The sequence below is a fragment of the Scomber scombrus genome, chromosome 2, assembly GCF_963691925.1.
Source record: "Scomber scombrus chromosome 2, fScoSco1.1, whole genome shotgun sequence".
NCBI lineage: Eukaryota > Metazoa > Chordata > Actinopteri > Scombriformes > Scombridae > Scomber > Scomber scombrus.
The window spans coordinates 33919480-33933770 of NC_084971.1; the positions used below are offsets into that span (position 1 = coordinate 33919480).

The window sequence follows — 14291 nt, forward strand, 5'->3', positions numbered from 1 at the left end:
TGACCAACCACTGCAAATGTGACCTTAACCCTCCTGTCGTCCTCCCGGGTCAAATTGACCCCGTCTCTTTTTACTGTTCCTTCTTTCCTTCCTGCCTCCCTCTTTCTTTAATTTTTCCTTCGTTCTTCCCCTCCTTCCATACTTCTTTGCTCACTTCCTTCCTTCCTTCCTTCCTTCCTTCCTCCCTTCTTCCTCTCCTTACTTCCTTCCTTCTTTCCTTCCTTCCACCTGTCCTTCCTTCCTCCTAACCTTCCTCCCTTCCTCACCTTCCTCCCTTCCTCACTTCCTTCCTTCCTCCCTTCTTCCTCTCCTTACTTCCTTCCTCTTTTCCTCCCTCCTTACACCTTTCCTTCCTTCCTTCCTTCCTTCCTTCCTTCCTCATTCCTTCCTTCCTTCTTTCCTCCCTTCCTCCTGTCCTTCCTTCCTCCTTTCCTTCCTCCCTTCCTCACTTCCTTCCTTCCTTTCTCCCTTCCTTCTCTCCTTACTTCCTTCCTCTTTTCCTCCCTCCCTCCTTACTCCTTTCCTTCCTTCCTTCCTTCCATCTTTCCTCCCTTCCTTCCTTCTTTCCTTCCTTGACCTGAGGACAACAGGAGGGTTAATGCCTTTTTTTAGTGACACAGATAATTTGGGTGCTAATTAGCTGATGAGGAAACATTCAATGGAGGTGAAGAAGAGCTTCTTTATTTTATTTCCAATGTATTGTAATGTTCTGTATATTATTATCAAATCGAATCAAGGTGAAAAAATCATTTAATGTAAATCAGTATTTTCATTATTTACTGTTTGTCTTTTCCTATACTTCTGTAACACATAACCAAATCCTCTGATTTTCTGCTTTTTTCTGATTAAAGCTTGGCTCAGCATCATTCTGGTCTGTCTGTGTGTCAATCATTTGAGAACTATTGTATATTACAGCAGAAAGTCAAAATGTGTATCTTATTTTCAATGAATCAGAATCAGTATCAGAATGTCTTTATTGTCATTGTAAGAAGAAATGCAACCAAATTGAAAAGGTGCAGTCCTCCTCTGGTGCCATAAAAAAGGAAATGTGTACATACAAACATGAAATAAGAAAAAAAATTACATTAGCATAAAACAACATCTGCAACAAGTTAGCACAGCTGTCACTAAATACTCTGATTCTTCATCTGCAGACAATTTAAAAATTAATAATAAATGAAAAACATATTCCTCAATAATATAAGAATACTTATTTGTACTTCCAGTTGAGTAAATTATTAAATGTACTTAGTTACTTTCCACCTCTCAAGCTAACCCAGCTATTTGCGCGGTAAAACTACGACTCCCACAATGCCGCGCGGTGCTGCACTTCACGTGACATGATCCGTCCGTCCCGCTTTCACGTGACCCGCGCTGAGAAAGAGAAAACATGGCGGATGTAGAGGCAGCTAAGTCTCTGAGCGGTTTGCTGAGTGGAATAGCTCAGAAAGTTTATTACAACAACAAAGAAATCACAGAAGAGCTGCTGAAGCACGAGCTGTACCCGGAACTGCCTGAAGATGAGTTCAAGGCTCTGCACCAGAAGATGAAAGGCCTCCTGAAGGTAACACAACACAACAGCCTCTAAGTGTTTGCAGCCTTAAAGCAAGCATTTCATTTCAATATCAGCTAATAAATAAAGTCTATCTAGCTTCTGATTGGACTGTCCTTAATGAAGAGTGGAAGAGTTTAAAGGAGAGATTCACACTTTTTTCCCCACGTCTGTCAACAGAAACAGAAACATCAGTGAGTCAGGTGATCAAATGAGCAGTGAAAGAGGTTTTACACATAACCCACAGTGTGTCCACACAGTCATATACAAGTTGATATGAAGCTTATATTCAGCTTCAGCAGTCTGAGCTTCACTTCTTGCCCTGTGGCAGACGATACAGAACTGTAAAGTCAATCCTTCCGGTCTCTGTTGCAATATGTGTCATGTATAATATGTAATGCACTGTATTGTATTTGTTACTTTATGTATTTAGGATGTGTGCAATATGTGTGGTGTGTCTATGTAACTGTGGGGGCATTTAGTGTGTGTGCAGCACTTGAGTCCAATCCTAAGTATATTGTATTGTATCGTACATCTGAGTCCTGCAGGTGTTTACCTTCATGTTAGTGAAAGGTGTCACTTAAAGGAAATGTTCACAATTCTTCAAATCTGTCTTAAAGCAGCAGTCAGGTGTCTATCTGATCATTAAAAGAGGTTTTCCTCTCTGTAATGATTCCTCATGTTCATACTGACTATTAAAACCTTCTAATGTGCTTTCAATGTAAAGTGATGGAGGACTAAATCATTATAAAGTAGCTGATCAGCTTCTATTGAGCTTCATCAGTGTGAGTTAGTCATATCAATGATATCTGACACATTTACAGTCTTTATAGCATCAGATTCCCTCTTAGTGTTTCCTGTTGAGCTGTGGTGTAACCATAGTAACACAAAGACTTTAACACTAAAAACACTGTAACGTTGAAACATAGAAGATCAAGATTTGACTCATTTACTCTCCTCCTTTCTTTCTTTTTCTTTCATTCTTTCTTTCTTTCTTTCTTTCTTTCTTTCTTTCTTTCTTTCTTCGTCTTTCTCCTTTTTCTTTCTTTCATTGTTTCTTTCTTTCTTTCTTTCTTTCTTCGTCTTTCTCCTCATATTTCTTTCTTTCTTTCTTCATCTTCCTCCTCCTTTTTCTTTCTCTCTTTCTTTCTTCATCTTTCTCCTCCTTTTTCTTTCTTTCTTTCCTTCTTGTTCTTTCTTTCTTCATCTTCCTCCTTTTTCTTTCTTCATCTTTCTCCTCCTTTTTCTTTCTTTCTTTCCTTCTTGTTCTTTCTTTCTTCATCTTCCTCCTTTTTCTTTCTCTCTTTCTTTCCACTCACTCAGACGACTGAAGCTTCATATTAGCTTCAGATCAACTTTTAAATCCATGTTTCCACAGAAGGAGGACTGTGTGTTTAGTCCTCCATCACTTCCATAGTAAACATGATGAAGGATCTTCTAATGGTCAGTATGAACAGGAGGAATCATTACAGACAGAAAAACACACTTCATGTTCATTTGAGCTCCTGACTGTTGATTTTAAGATACACTTGAAATCATTAACTTTTCCTTTTAATCAAACTGCTGTGTTTCCATTGATCATTATATTCCTGTGTGTCTTCGCTGTTGCCAGCAGAGGGCAGCACTAACATGTCATTCAGGTGACTTGGAACAAGCTTCACTTCCCACTTCCATGTGGTCCTCAGGTCAAGTAAGGAAGGAAGGAAAGGAGGGATGGAGGAAAAGAGGAAGGAAGGAAGGAAAGGAGGGATGAGGAAAAGAGGAAGGAGAGAAGGAAGGAAGGAGAGAAGGAAGGAAAGGAGGGATGAGGAAAAGAGGAAGGAAGGAGAGAAGGAAGGAAGGAAGGAGAGGAGTATGGAGGAAAAGAGGAAGGGAGGAAGGATAGAAGGAAGGAAGGAAGTAAAGGAATAAGGAGGGATGAGGAAAAGAGGAAGGAAGGAAGGAAGGAAGGAAGGAGAGAAGGAAGGAAAGGATTAAGGAGAGATGGAGGAAAAGAGGAAGAAAGGGGGAAGGAAAGGAGTAAGGAGGGATGAGGAAGGGAGGAGAGAAGGAAGGAAGGAAAGGAGTAAGGAGGGATGGAGGAAGGGAGGAAGGAGAGAAGGAAGGAAGGAAGGAAAGGAGTAAGGAGGGATGAGGAAAAGAGGAAGGAAGAAAGGAGTAAGGAGGGATGGAGGAAAAGAGGAAGGGAGGAAGGAGAGAAGGAAGGAAAGGATTAAGGAGAGATGGAGGAAAAGAGGAAGAAAGGGGGAAGGAAAGGAGTAAGGAGGGATGAGGAAGGGAGGAGAGAAGGAAGGAAGGAAAGGAGTAAGGAGGGATGGAGGAAAAGAGGAAGGGAGGAAGGAGAGAAGGAAGGGAGGAAGGAAGGAAAGGAGTAAGGAGGGATGGAGGAAAAGAGGAAGGCAGGAAGGAGAGAAGGACAGAAGGAAGGAGAGAAGGAAGGAAGGAAGGAAAGCAGTAAGGAGGGATGAGGAAGGGAGGAAGGAGAGAAGGAAAGGATGAAGGAAGGAAGGAAGGAATAAAGGAAGGAAGGAAGGGGAAAACAAAGGAAAAATTAAAGAAAGAGGGAGAAAAGAAGGAACAGTCAAAAGAGACGGGGTCAATTTGACCCGGGAGGACGACAGGAGGGTTAACCACATAAAAAATGGCCGAGAGAAAAATTCAGCTTGAAACTTTCTGCAGAGACCAAAAAGATGCCATGAAGTCTCCTTTCAAATAAATATAAAAGCTTTCTAACTTTAATGATGTTATTCTTTTGTTTATAATGATCTTTAAGTTCAACGAATGATGAATCTGTATCGATTAATCTGCTGAATGTTTAGATTATTGACTCCATGAATTGAATTGATTTAGTTTGATTGATTGATCGCCTCTCTCTCTCTCTCTCTCTCTCTCTTCTCAGCTCTCTCGATCTCTCTTCTCTCTCTCTCTCGTCTCTCTCTCTCTCTCTCTCTCTCTCTCTCTCTCGGTCTATCTCTCTCTCTCTCTCTCCTCTCTCTACCTCTCTCTCTCTACCTCTACCTCTCTCCCTCCCTCTCTCTCTCTGTCTTCTCTCTCCCTGTGTCTCTCTCTCTCTCTCTGTCTCTCCCGCTCTCTCTCTGTCTCTCTCTCCTGTCTCTCTCTCTCTCTGTCTCTCTCTCTCTCCTCCCTCTCTCTCTCTCTCTCTCTCTCTCTGTCTCTCTTCTCTTCCTGTCTCTCTCTCTGTCTTTCTCTCTCCCTCCCTCTGTTTCTTTCTCTCTCTCTCTCTCCCTCCTGTTTCTCTCTCTCTCTCTCTCTCTGTCTCTCTCTCTCTCCCTCTGTTCTTTCTCTCTCTCTCTCTCCCTCCCTCTGTTCTCTCTCTCTCTCTCTCTGTCTCTCTCTGTCTCTCTCTCTTTCTCTCTCCCTCCCTCCCTCCCTCTGTTTCTCTCTCTCTCTCTCTCTCCTCCCTTCGTTCTCTCTCTCTCTCTCTGTTCTCTCTCTCTCTGTCTTTCTCTCTCCCTCCCTCTGTTTTCTTTCTCTCTCTCTCTCTCCCTCCCTCTGTTTCTCTCTCTCTCTCTCTCTGTCTCTCTCTGTCTCTCTCTCTCTTTCCTCTCTCCCCTCCCTCCCTCCCTCTGTTTCTCTCTCTCTCTCTCTCTCCCCCCTTCGTTTCTCTCTCTCTCTCTCTGTCTCTCTCTCTCTCTCTCTCTCTCTCACTCCCTCCCTCCGTTTCTCTCTCTCTCTCTGTCTCTCTCTCTTCTCTCTCTCTCTCTCTCTCTCTCTCTCTCTCTCTCTCTCTCTCAGTCCATCGCCACAGCAGACATGGACCAGGCTCAGCTGGAGGCCTTCCTCACGGCTCAGACCAGGAAGCAGGGAGGCGGTGTGACGGCAGAACAGGCCGCCGCTCTCTCCCGCTTCTGGAAGAGCCAGCGTGCCCGTGTGAGGGAGAGCTTGCTGGCTCAGAGCCGCTGGGAGCCCGGACTCAGGGGCCTCTCCTGGAGGGTCGACCTGCAGACGGCCGGCAGCAGGGGAGACGCGGTTCACAGTGGACCGGTCGCTCTGATGGAGCTGGAGCTGGGCCGAGCCGGACAGGTGAGACTCGTTGAGCTTCAGTTAATCACATTATATATTATATGCATGTATGAGATGTGGAGGTTCCATTGGACTTGGTACTTTGTGTACTATTATTTGTATTACTTTGAGGCAATTATAGCAAAAAATAGAACCTCGATTATGAGGAGTCCAATGCGGCCCCACTTTCCTTCCTGTCTTCTTTCCATCCATCTTTCCTTCGTGTCTTCTCTTCCTTCCTTCTTCACTGTTGCCATGACAGCAAAGGTTGCATATTTTTAATGTTAATTTGAACCCAAACCATGATCTTTACATAGTTCTGATCAAGTAAACTAGACATTAACCACAGCGTCACACCTTAAAACAGCATTATTTACCTCCATAAAGGAAGAAAGGAAGGAAGGAAGGAAGAGAAGACTGGAAAGAAAGAAAGGACAGATGGAAGGAAGGAAGGAAGGAAAGAAAGAAAGAGAGAAAGGAGGGGGGGAGGAAGGGAGGAGGAAGGAAGGAAGGAAGAAAGATGAAAGGGAGGAAGGAAAGATGGAACGAAGAGAAGAAAGGAAGGAAGGAAAGAAATAAAGGACGGATGGAAGGAAGGAAAGAAAGAAAGAAAGAACAGATAGAAACAAGGAAGGAAAGAAAGAGGACGGATGGAAGGAAGAAAGGGAGGAAGGGAAAATGGAAGGAAAAGAAGACAGGAAGGAAAGTGGGACGCATTGGACTCCTCAGCGAGCCCTAGTTGGCCCACGGGCCTCATGTTTGACCCCCCTGCCTTAAAACATCATTATTTTCCCTCCCTAAAGATCCTCATGTGTAAAATACAAAACTAAAGAAACTGTGAAAATACATAACTGTTCATCAAGGGAGGAGATAATCGTTCATTCATCGTTATCGAGGTTAAAAGTTCAATTAATCGTGATTTTAGATTTTTGCCTTAATCGCCCAGCCCTATACAATACTATAAAATACTTTAAGAGCTTTTTACACACACACACACAAACACACACACACACACACAAAGTCTACATAACTGCATAATGAAGGTGACATTTATTTATTTATTGTTGCTGTTTTGTTTTTAAGAATATAGCTGAATTAGTTTCATTGTAATAATCACTTTAGTTCATTTGAGTACTTAATGCTTATAATTTGAAGGTACTGGGCAGCTTATTTATTTATATTTTTCTTAATAATTGTTTTTATTTTCATTTTAAAGACAAACCACCGCTACATTTAGATTATTAATATGGCTGCTGACTCATTTCCTGTCGATCAGCTGATTGGTTTGTAATGATGTAAATTCTTCTATGATGCAGTTAAGCTCATATTTAGTCCGATACGAAGCATTAACCTTTGTGTCTGTTTTGACTGTTCCTTCTTTCCTCCCTTCCTTCCTCGCTCCCTCCTTCTCTCTTTTTTTTCCTTCCTCTCTCTTTCCTCCCTTCCTTCTTTCCTTCCTCCATCCCCCTTTCTTCCTTCCTTCTGTCCTTCTTCCATCCCCCTTTCTTCCTTCCTTCTGTCCTTCCTCCTTTCCTTTGTCCTTCTTTCCTTCCTTCCTCCCTTCCTCTTTTCCTTTCTCCCTTCCTCCTTTCCTCCCTCCCTCCTACCTTCCTTCCTTCCTTCTTCCCTCCTTTCCTTCCTCCCTTCCTTCCTTCCTCCTTCCTGTCCTTCCTTCTTCCTCCCTTCCTCCCTCCTTTCCTTCCTTCTTCCTCCCTTCCTTCCTTCTTCCTCCCTTCCTTCCTCCTTTCCTTCCTTTCCTTCCTCCCTTCCTTCCTTCCTTCCTCCTTCCTGTCCTTCCTCCTTCCTTTCCGTCCTTCTTCCTTCCTTCCTTGACTCGAGGACAACAGGAGGGTTAATTATATGTGTCTCAGGTTTTATAATACAAACAGATTTTTCTTTAAAGTAATTTCAGCGGAATATTTCACGTTTTTACTTTCCACTCACATTTCCGATTGAATGGACGTCCGTCTGGAGAGAATCTGTGGGAGCGAAACGACAGGAACGCTCTTAAACAAACATGTATTATTAGAATAATTCCCCCTCTCTGCGGCGTGAACCTGGTTCTGGGAGGTTTCCAGCATGGCAGCGAGCCTGAGCCTGAATGTGACGGATTACTGGTGGGTCGGTTTTAACGGAGCCCCGTCGTTGGTCCCGTGAGGAGGATTAATTTACTCAATCTGGGTCCTGAGCTGAGGAAAGGTTCTGTTAATGTATTTCATTTTCCCTCTGTCCTTCTTTCCTTCCTTCCTTCCTCCAAACCTCTTTTCCTTTCCTCCCTCCTACCTTCCTTCCTTCCTTCTTTCCTCCCTCCTACCTTCCTTCCTTCCTTCTTTCCTCCCCACTTCCTTCCTCCCTTCCTTCTTTCCTCTGTCCTTCTTTCCTTCCTTCCTCCAATCATCTTTTCCTTTCTCCCTCCCTCCTTCCTTCTTTCCTTTCCTCCCTCCTACCTTCCTTCCTTCCTTCTTTCCCTCCCTCCTTCCTTCCTTCTTTCCTCCCTCCCTCCTTTCCTTCCTTCCTTCCTTCCTCCAAACCTCTTTTCCTTTCTCCCTCCCTCCTTCCTTCTTTCCTTTCCTCCTTCCTACCTTCCTTCCTTCCTTCTTTCCTCCCCCCTTTCTTCCTCCCTTCCTTCTTTCCTCCGTCCTTCTTTCCTTCCTTCCTCCATTCCTCTTTTCCTTTCTCCCTCCCTCCTTCCTTCTTTCCTTTCCTCCTTCCTTCCTTCTTTCCATCCTTCCTTCCTTCCTTTCCTTCCTTCCTTCCTCCCTCCCTCCCTCCTTTCCTTCCTTCCTCCCTCCCTCCCTCCCTCCCTCCTTTCCTCCCCCCTTCCTTCCCCCTTCCTTTCTTTCTTTCTTTCCTAATGTTCCTCCTCCTACTTCTTGTCCTTTCTTTCTATTTTTCCTCCTTTTTCTCCTTTCTTTCTTTCTTCTTTCTTTCTTTCTTTCTTTCTTTTACAGATCGTACTACAGTTGTTTTTATGAATGAGTCCATACACTACAAACACTACACACACTACAAACACTACACACACTACATACACTACAAACACTACACACACTACAAACACTACACACACTACATACACTACACACACTACACACACTACACTACTAAAAACACTGTAACGTTTAAACATAGAAGATAAAGATTTGACTCATTTAATCTCCTCCTTTGTCTTGTCTTTCTTTTTCTTCCGTTTTTCTTTCTTTCTTTCTTTCTTTCCTAATTTTCCTCCTCCTACTTCTTGTCCTGTCTTTCTCTTTTTCCTCCTTTTCTTCTTTCTTTCTTTCTTTCTTTCTTTCTTTCCCTTCTTCCTTTTTTCTTTTTCTTTCTTTCTCTCCTACTTCTTGTTTCTTTCTATTTTTCCTCCTTATTCATTTTTTCTTTCTTTCTTTCTTTCTTTCTTTCTTTCCTTATCTTCCTCCTCCTACTTCTTGGACTTTCTTTTCTTCCTCCTTTTTCTCCTTTCTTTTTTTTTCTTTCTTTCTTTGTCTTTCTCTCCACCTACTTCTTGTTCTCTTTCTCTTCATTCTTCCTTTCTTTCTTTCTTTCTTTCTGTCTCTCATTCAGACAGCTGAAGCTTCATATTAGCTTCAGTCTTTCAGCTTTTCCAATTCCAATATTTCATTTTCACTTTCTAAAAATGTCCCATCTTCTATTTTCATTTTCCACTACTTCTGTTAATTTGTTTTCCATATACCAAAAAAAAAAAAAAAGTCTCCTGCCGTTCAATAAATCAAAGATAAACCGCTGCAGTATAAAGATAAAGATCAAAGTCATCAACAGAGCAGCTATCACTACATCACCAAGCTTCCAGCACTACGTGGTTCATAGTTCAGTGTTGTGTCTCATTTCCTGTCATCTCTCAACTGTTGCTGTCTAGTAAAATCATAAAGTGCCCACAAAAAGAAAAGAGTTTATGGTGTAATTGGGGTTTATATCAGTGTGGATCAACACTGAACATCTCTTTATTACTCAGAGCAGTTTAACAGCCTTTATGTCCTTTTTGTGTTAGGTTGTATAATAACAAACACATCACAGAGTCATAAGAGCTTCTTCTATATATAGAGACGGGAATTGTTAAGATTTGATTGATCCCATTATCGAGTCAGTTTCCTAATCAATTTTCTGTGTGGGAAAAAAGTTGGTCTCCACTTTTTATCAAAGAGCTTACAAGTTAATGAATATATGAAACATAGAGGTGGATCAGATAAATGGTCCACAGCCAAAAGTTCACAGCAATAATTAATGAATTAAGTAATTTCTAACCCTTCCACAGTGTTCTGTCTGTATGAGAATAACAAAATGGATGGATGGATGGATGGATGGATGGATGGATGGATGGATGGATGGATGGATGGATAGATAGATAGATAGATAGATAGATAGATAGATAGATAGATAGATAGATAGATAGATAGATAGATAGATAGATAGATAGATAGATAGATAGATAGATAGATAGATAGATTTTACTTTATTAATCCCCGAGGGGAAATTTAAAATGTCCAAGCAGCAATACCGCAATACACCACACAAACATGGCACAAAGACAACAAACATAGAAATCACACAAAAATACCTAAGAATATAAAAACACAAAAACAAACCCTCCCACCCTCAGCATTGCTAGAACCCAGTATAAAAGCACAATGAGTATATAGGTAAAAGTGCATGTGAAGTAGTTAGAGTCAGGAATATAGTTATTCTCTTTTCTTTTTCTCATCTCAGAGTTTGCTTAAGTTGTTTAATGCTGCTCAGCCCGTCTCGTTAGTTATAGCTGATCGCTGCTTTGCTGTACTGACTAATGGAGCTTTTCCACTATACAGTTCTAGCTCTACTCGGCTCGACTCGACTCGGTTTGGTACCAGGAACCTTTTCCATTACTATAGTATATAGTCAAGGACTAGTCTTAGAAACTATATCTGTGAAAGTATCCATTGAGAAACAAGTCTAGTCTTGAACTAAACTTAATCCCTGTCTGGAAAATCAGCCAATATTAACACTCAAATTGTAAAAAGGGTAAAAAAAAAAAAAAAAAAAAGCAAACAATAAAATGTTCCTCTATGGTGATAAGCGATACCAATGGCACCCAACAATAGACAATGGACAGAGGGAATAACAGTATCCATGGAAACCAGGAGAGTGGTCGTCACAGAGTGGTATCTGTTCTGGAGAACGATTGGATAAAACAATGATGGGACACATGAGATACCCTCGTATCACAGCTGAAGTAGACCTCATTCACTTCTGAGTAGCATGTAATGAATAAAATGCAGATCTGTGCAAAGAGCTGCTTCGAAATATCAAGTACGACTGATCGATGGTGTGATGGGTGATGGGAATAAGCTGCTCTACTCTGTGTTTCTTTTCAAATAAAAAGCTTCTTATTGTTAAAAAAATAGATTGTAGGGCTGGGCAATATATTGAAATGATATCGATATTGTGATATGAGACTAGATATCGTAATATCGCGATATGTCATCAGAGTCGTCTTTTCCTGGTTTTAAAGCTGCTTTACAGTAAATTATGTAATTTTCTGAACTTACCAGACTGTTCTAGCTGTTCTGTTATTTACCTTTTACCCACTTTGTCATTATATCCACATTACTGATGATTATTTATCAAAGATTTCATAGGGTATTTATTTAGTTAAAGCATCAACAGTCATCTCTATAGTATTGTTGTAATATCGATATTGAGGTATTTGGTCTAAAATGTCGTGATATTTGATTTTGTCCATATAGTCCAGCCCTAATAGGTCATTTTCAATCTTCATCTGAAAAGTAACTAAAGCTATCAGATAAATGTACTTAGTCACTTTCCACTAATAAAATCTTTCTCTTCTTCTTTCCTACCAGGACTCAGAGTTCGTGTGTCTGGAGTTTGACGAGGCCAAAGTCAACCAGGTGCTGAAGAAGATGGCGGACATCCAGGAGAGCATCGACAGAATCGTTCACCGCACCTAAAAACTTGTGTGAAACTTTATCTCAGACAGCAGAAAGAGACAATGAGAGGTGTGGCTCAGAGAGAGAGGACTAACCTCCACACGACTCCTACTATCTCTGATTCATTGTGTTTAACAGCGTTGCACAGTCATGGGAGTTGTTCAGACCTGTAAGAGTCAGACTGGATCTAACATGAACTCCACACCTGCCTACACACTCAGAACGGATCAACTGCTTTAAAGATACCACCTGGCATCTTTTCTCAAGCTACATTAAGTTCATGTCTGACTTGTTGATGGACCAAAGGGCTTTTTATTGCTTTCTTGACCTGTTTTGATTCGAATTGCAGCACTGATTCACTGCAGTGTTTTTATATCATGTTTTCCATTTTGAGGTCCACCCCCGATAGGATGAAGGTTTCTCTCTGACCATAGTGATAAAAAAAAAGATAAAAACAAACCGCAGCTGTGGGCCTCTGAAAGAAAGGCAGGGTGGAGTCACTGAAGAGGACCGAAGGAGGCCCTGAAAGTTCAATACAATGTGTAAAAGATGTTGTGTATTGTTTTGTGTTGTCTCTAAATGATGTCAAATTGATGATGTTTTAATCATTTCCTTTTGTTTGGTCTTTGTCTGTTTTCTTTAATAGTGTTGAGCCTTCAGGGCCTCTGTGTTCACCACCAGTTTGAAGCAATTTTTCATATTTTGGAAAGATGCAAAGTGTCAATCTTCAAATAAACCCTTCAGTGTAAAGTGACCGTTATGATCAGTGTGTTACGTCTTTGACTCTAAAGGTGCGTTTAGACTTAACATGATGTTTGATAGGGAGCGATTTCATATAAAGTCAATGCAAACACACAATTAAGATGCAAATTGAGTCAATCAGTCCATTCAAGTTGAAAATGTTACGAATTGTGGTTCTGGCTGTTAGAATATGAAATTAAGAACACTGAAAAATAAAGGAGAGGCGAAATAAGTCTTATTAAATGGGGACAGATGTAAATACCTGTTGCATACTTGACATTATGCCAATCTTTGCTAACGCATAAAAATAAGCAGTCATACATTCTAGCATAATCATCAAATGTTTACATGCTATATATGTTATATCCAGTAGTTGTTAAAGGTTTTGGTTGGTGGCGTTCTATATTTTTCTATATTTTTCTTATTGGCAAGAAATCTCATCTACTTATAAATACTGTGTGTGTATCTGAAGCCTGATACAGTCACACCGCTGCACTGGGTCACATGTTCCTTCATTATGAAGAGTTTGGTCACGTTCATTTGTTTAGAAATGACTCCAAAGAGTGAAAATATGTGGTTCTGTTTACTGATTTGCTAGCTTGTTGTGCTGATTAGAATAGAATAGAATAGATCCTTTATTGTCATTGTCACAAGTACAACGAAATTTTAAAGTGCTCACCAGTCATTGCATCATTCATAAATAAAAAAAATAAAATAAAATAAATAGTTACTATAGAAAAGATAATCAATAAATAAATACTATACATAAAAACAGCCCAAGTATACCCACATACACACATAAGGTTACATCCTGTCATTGCACGGCCCTATTGCACAATCAGTGGTATACAGTATTAATTAGCATTATAAACATTATTGAAGTTTATAATGTCTAGAGGTCTGGTTATATAGCTCACGATGCTAGTGACTCTCTTACAAAGAACAGCATAGTTCATAGTAGAGTGGCCTCTGCTTTATTAGGAATGTCTCTCCTGTGAGTTACTATTTTACCACAGTTTTTGTACTTTGGAGCCATTTCTAAAGTAGTTACATTAACTGTCTTCAGGAATGAAGACAGTTGGCTCACTGCCATGGCCTGGTATTGCCACACAACTGAAAAGAGTTTGGAGCGTCTTGTCCCTTTAAGACGTTGGTGTCAAACTCCAGTCTAAGCCTCACTGCTGTCAGGTGACTATACAGGTCAAACGTGGCTCATTAATTCTTAAGAGGAACAAAAACCTGCAGGGCATCTCACAACTAGAGGTTTACACCACATGTGCAAGGTGTCACTTTACAGTTGACCTCACATCAGCAAACAATAGAAAATAATGAACATCTTTCAGACGTTTATCCTGATGACTCATTTAAAACCAAGACAAGGGAGCGAACCACTGCTCTATAACTGGACTTTATTCTCTACTAACCCTCCATATAACCATGCTTCCTTTTTTTTTATAAATAATTAATGTGAAAACAAAACCAAACTTTTTAAGTGTTTGTGTTCAGGGTGGAAGCGTCTTTAGCTTCAGAGATCAATGACCGACTTCATTATCTGACCTGTAATAAAAGGCTGATATCGGCCTGATGAATGAACTCTCAATAAAGTTTGAACCATATTGACCTGGTTCAGGTCACAGTTAAGGTTTCCAGCTGCAGGTCTACACTCTACACACGTTTGTGTTTGGACTTTATATTTTATGGACTTATTTTATGCATATTAAATGTTCATTGTGCCAGTTAAAATTTGCACACAGAAAAATCGAAAGTTTGGCTTGATTATGTGTTATTATCTGTGGTACTGAAACAATGGTGACTTTCACTTGCTTTCACTGCTTGACTGACATAAATACAACAGTAATCTCTCTTGAACTCTACGGTATAAAACAGGATGTTCTGAGGATAAAGTCCACAGAGCAGTTAATAATTTCAGAGCCCTTTGTCAGTGTTTGCAGGTTAGAGCTTCGAGGTGTGGAGATAGTTGTTTGTCCACTTCTTAAACTTTTATTGCTGAGTTTTAGAAATTGAGAAATGGA

General features: G+C 40.7%; 1 protein-coding gene across 1 annotated transcript; it reads left to right on the top strand.

Moving 5' to 3' along the window:
• Positions 1-1389: 1389 nt before the first annotated feature.
• On the top strand, positions 1390-12271 carry commd1 (copper metabolism (Murr1) domain containing 1). The gene is made up of 3 exons (XM_062434606.1): positions 1390-1564; positions 5309-5596; positions 11431-12271. The coding sequence occupies exons 1-3, from the start codon at positions 1391-1393 to the stop codon at positions 11536-11538; spliced, it is 570 nt and encodes a 189-aa protein (XP_062290590.1). The 5' UTR covers position 1390; the 3' UTR covers positions 11539-12271.
• The last annotated feature ends 2020 nt before the right edge of the window (positions 12272-14291 follow it).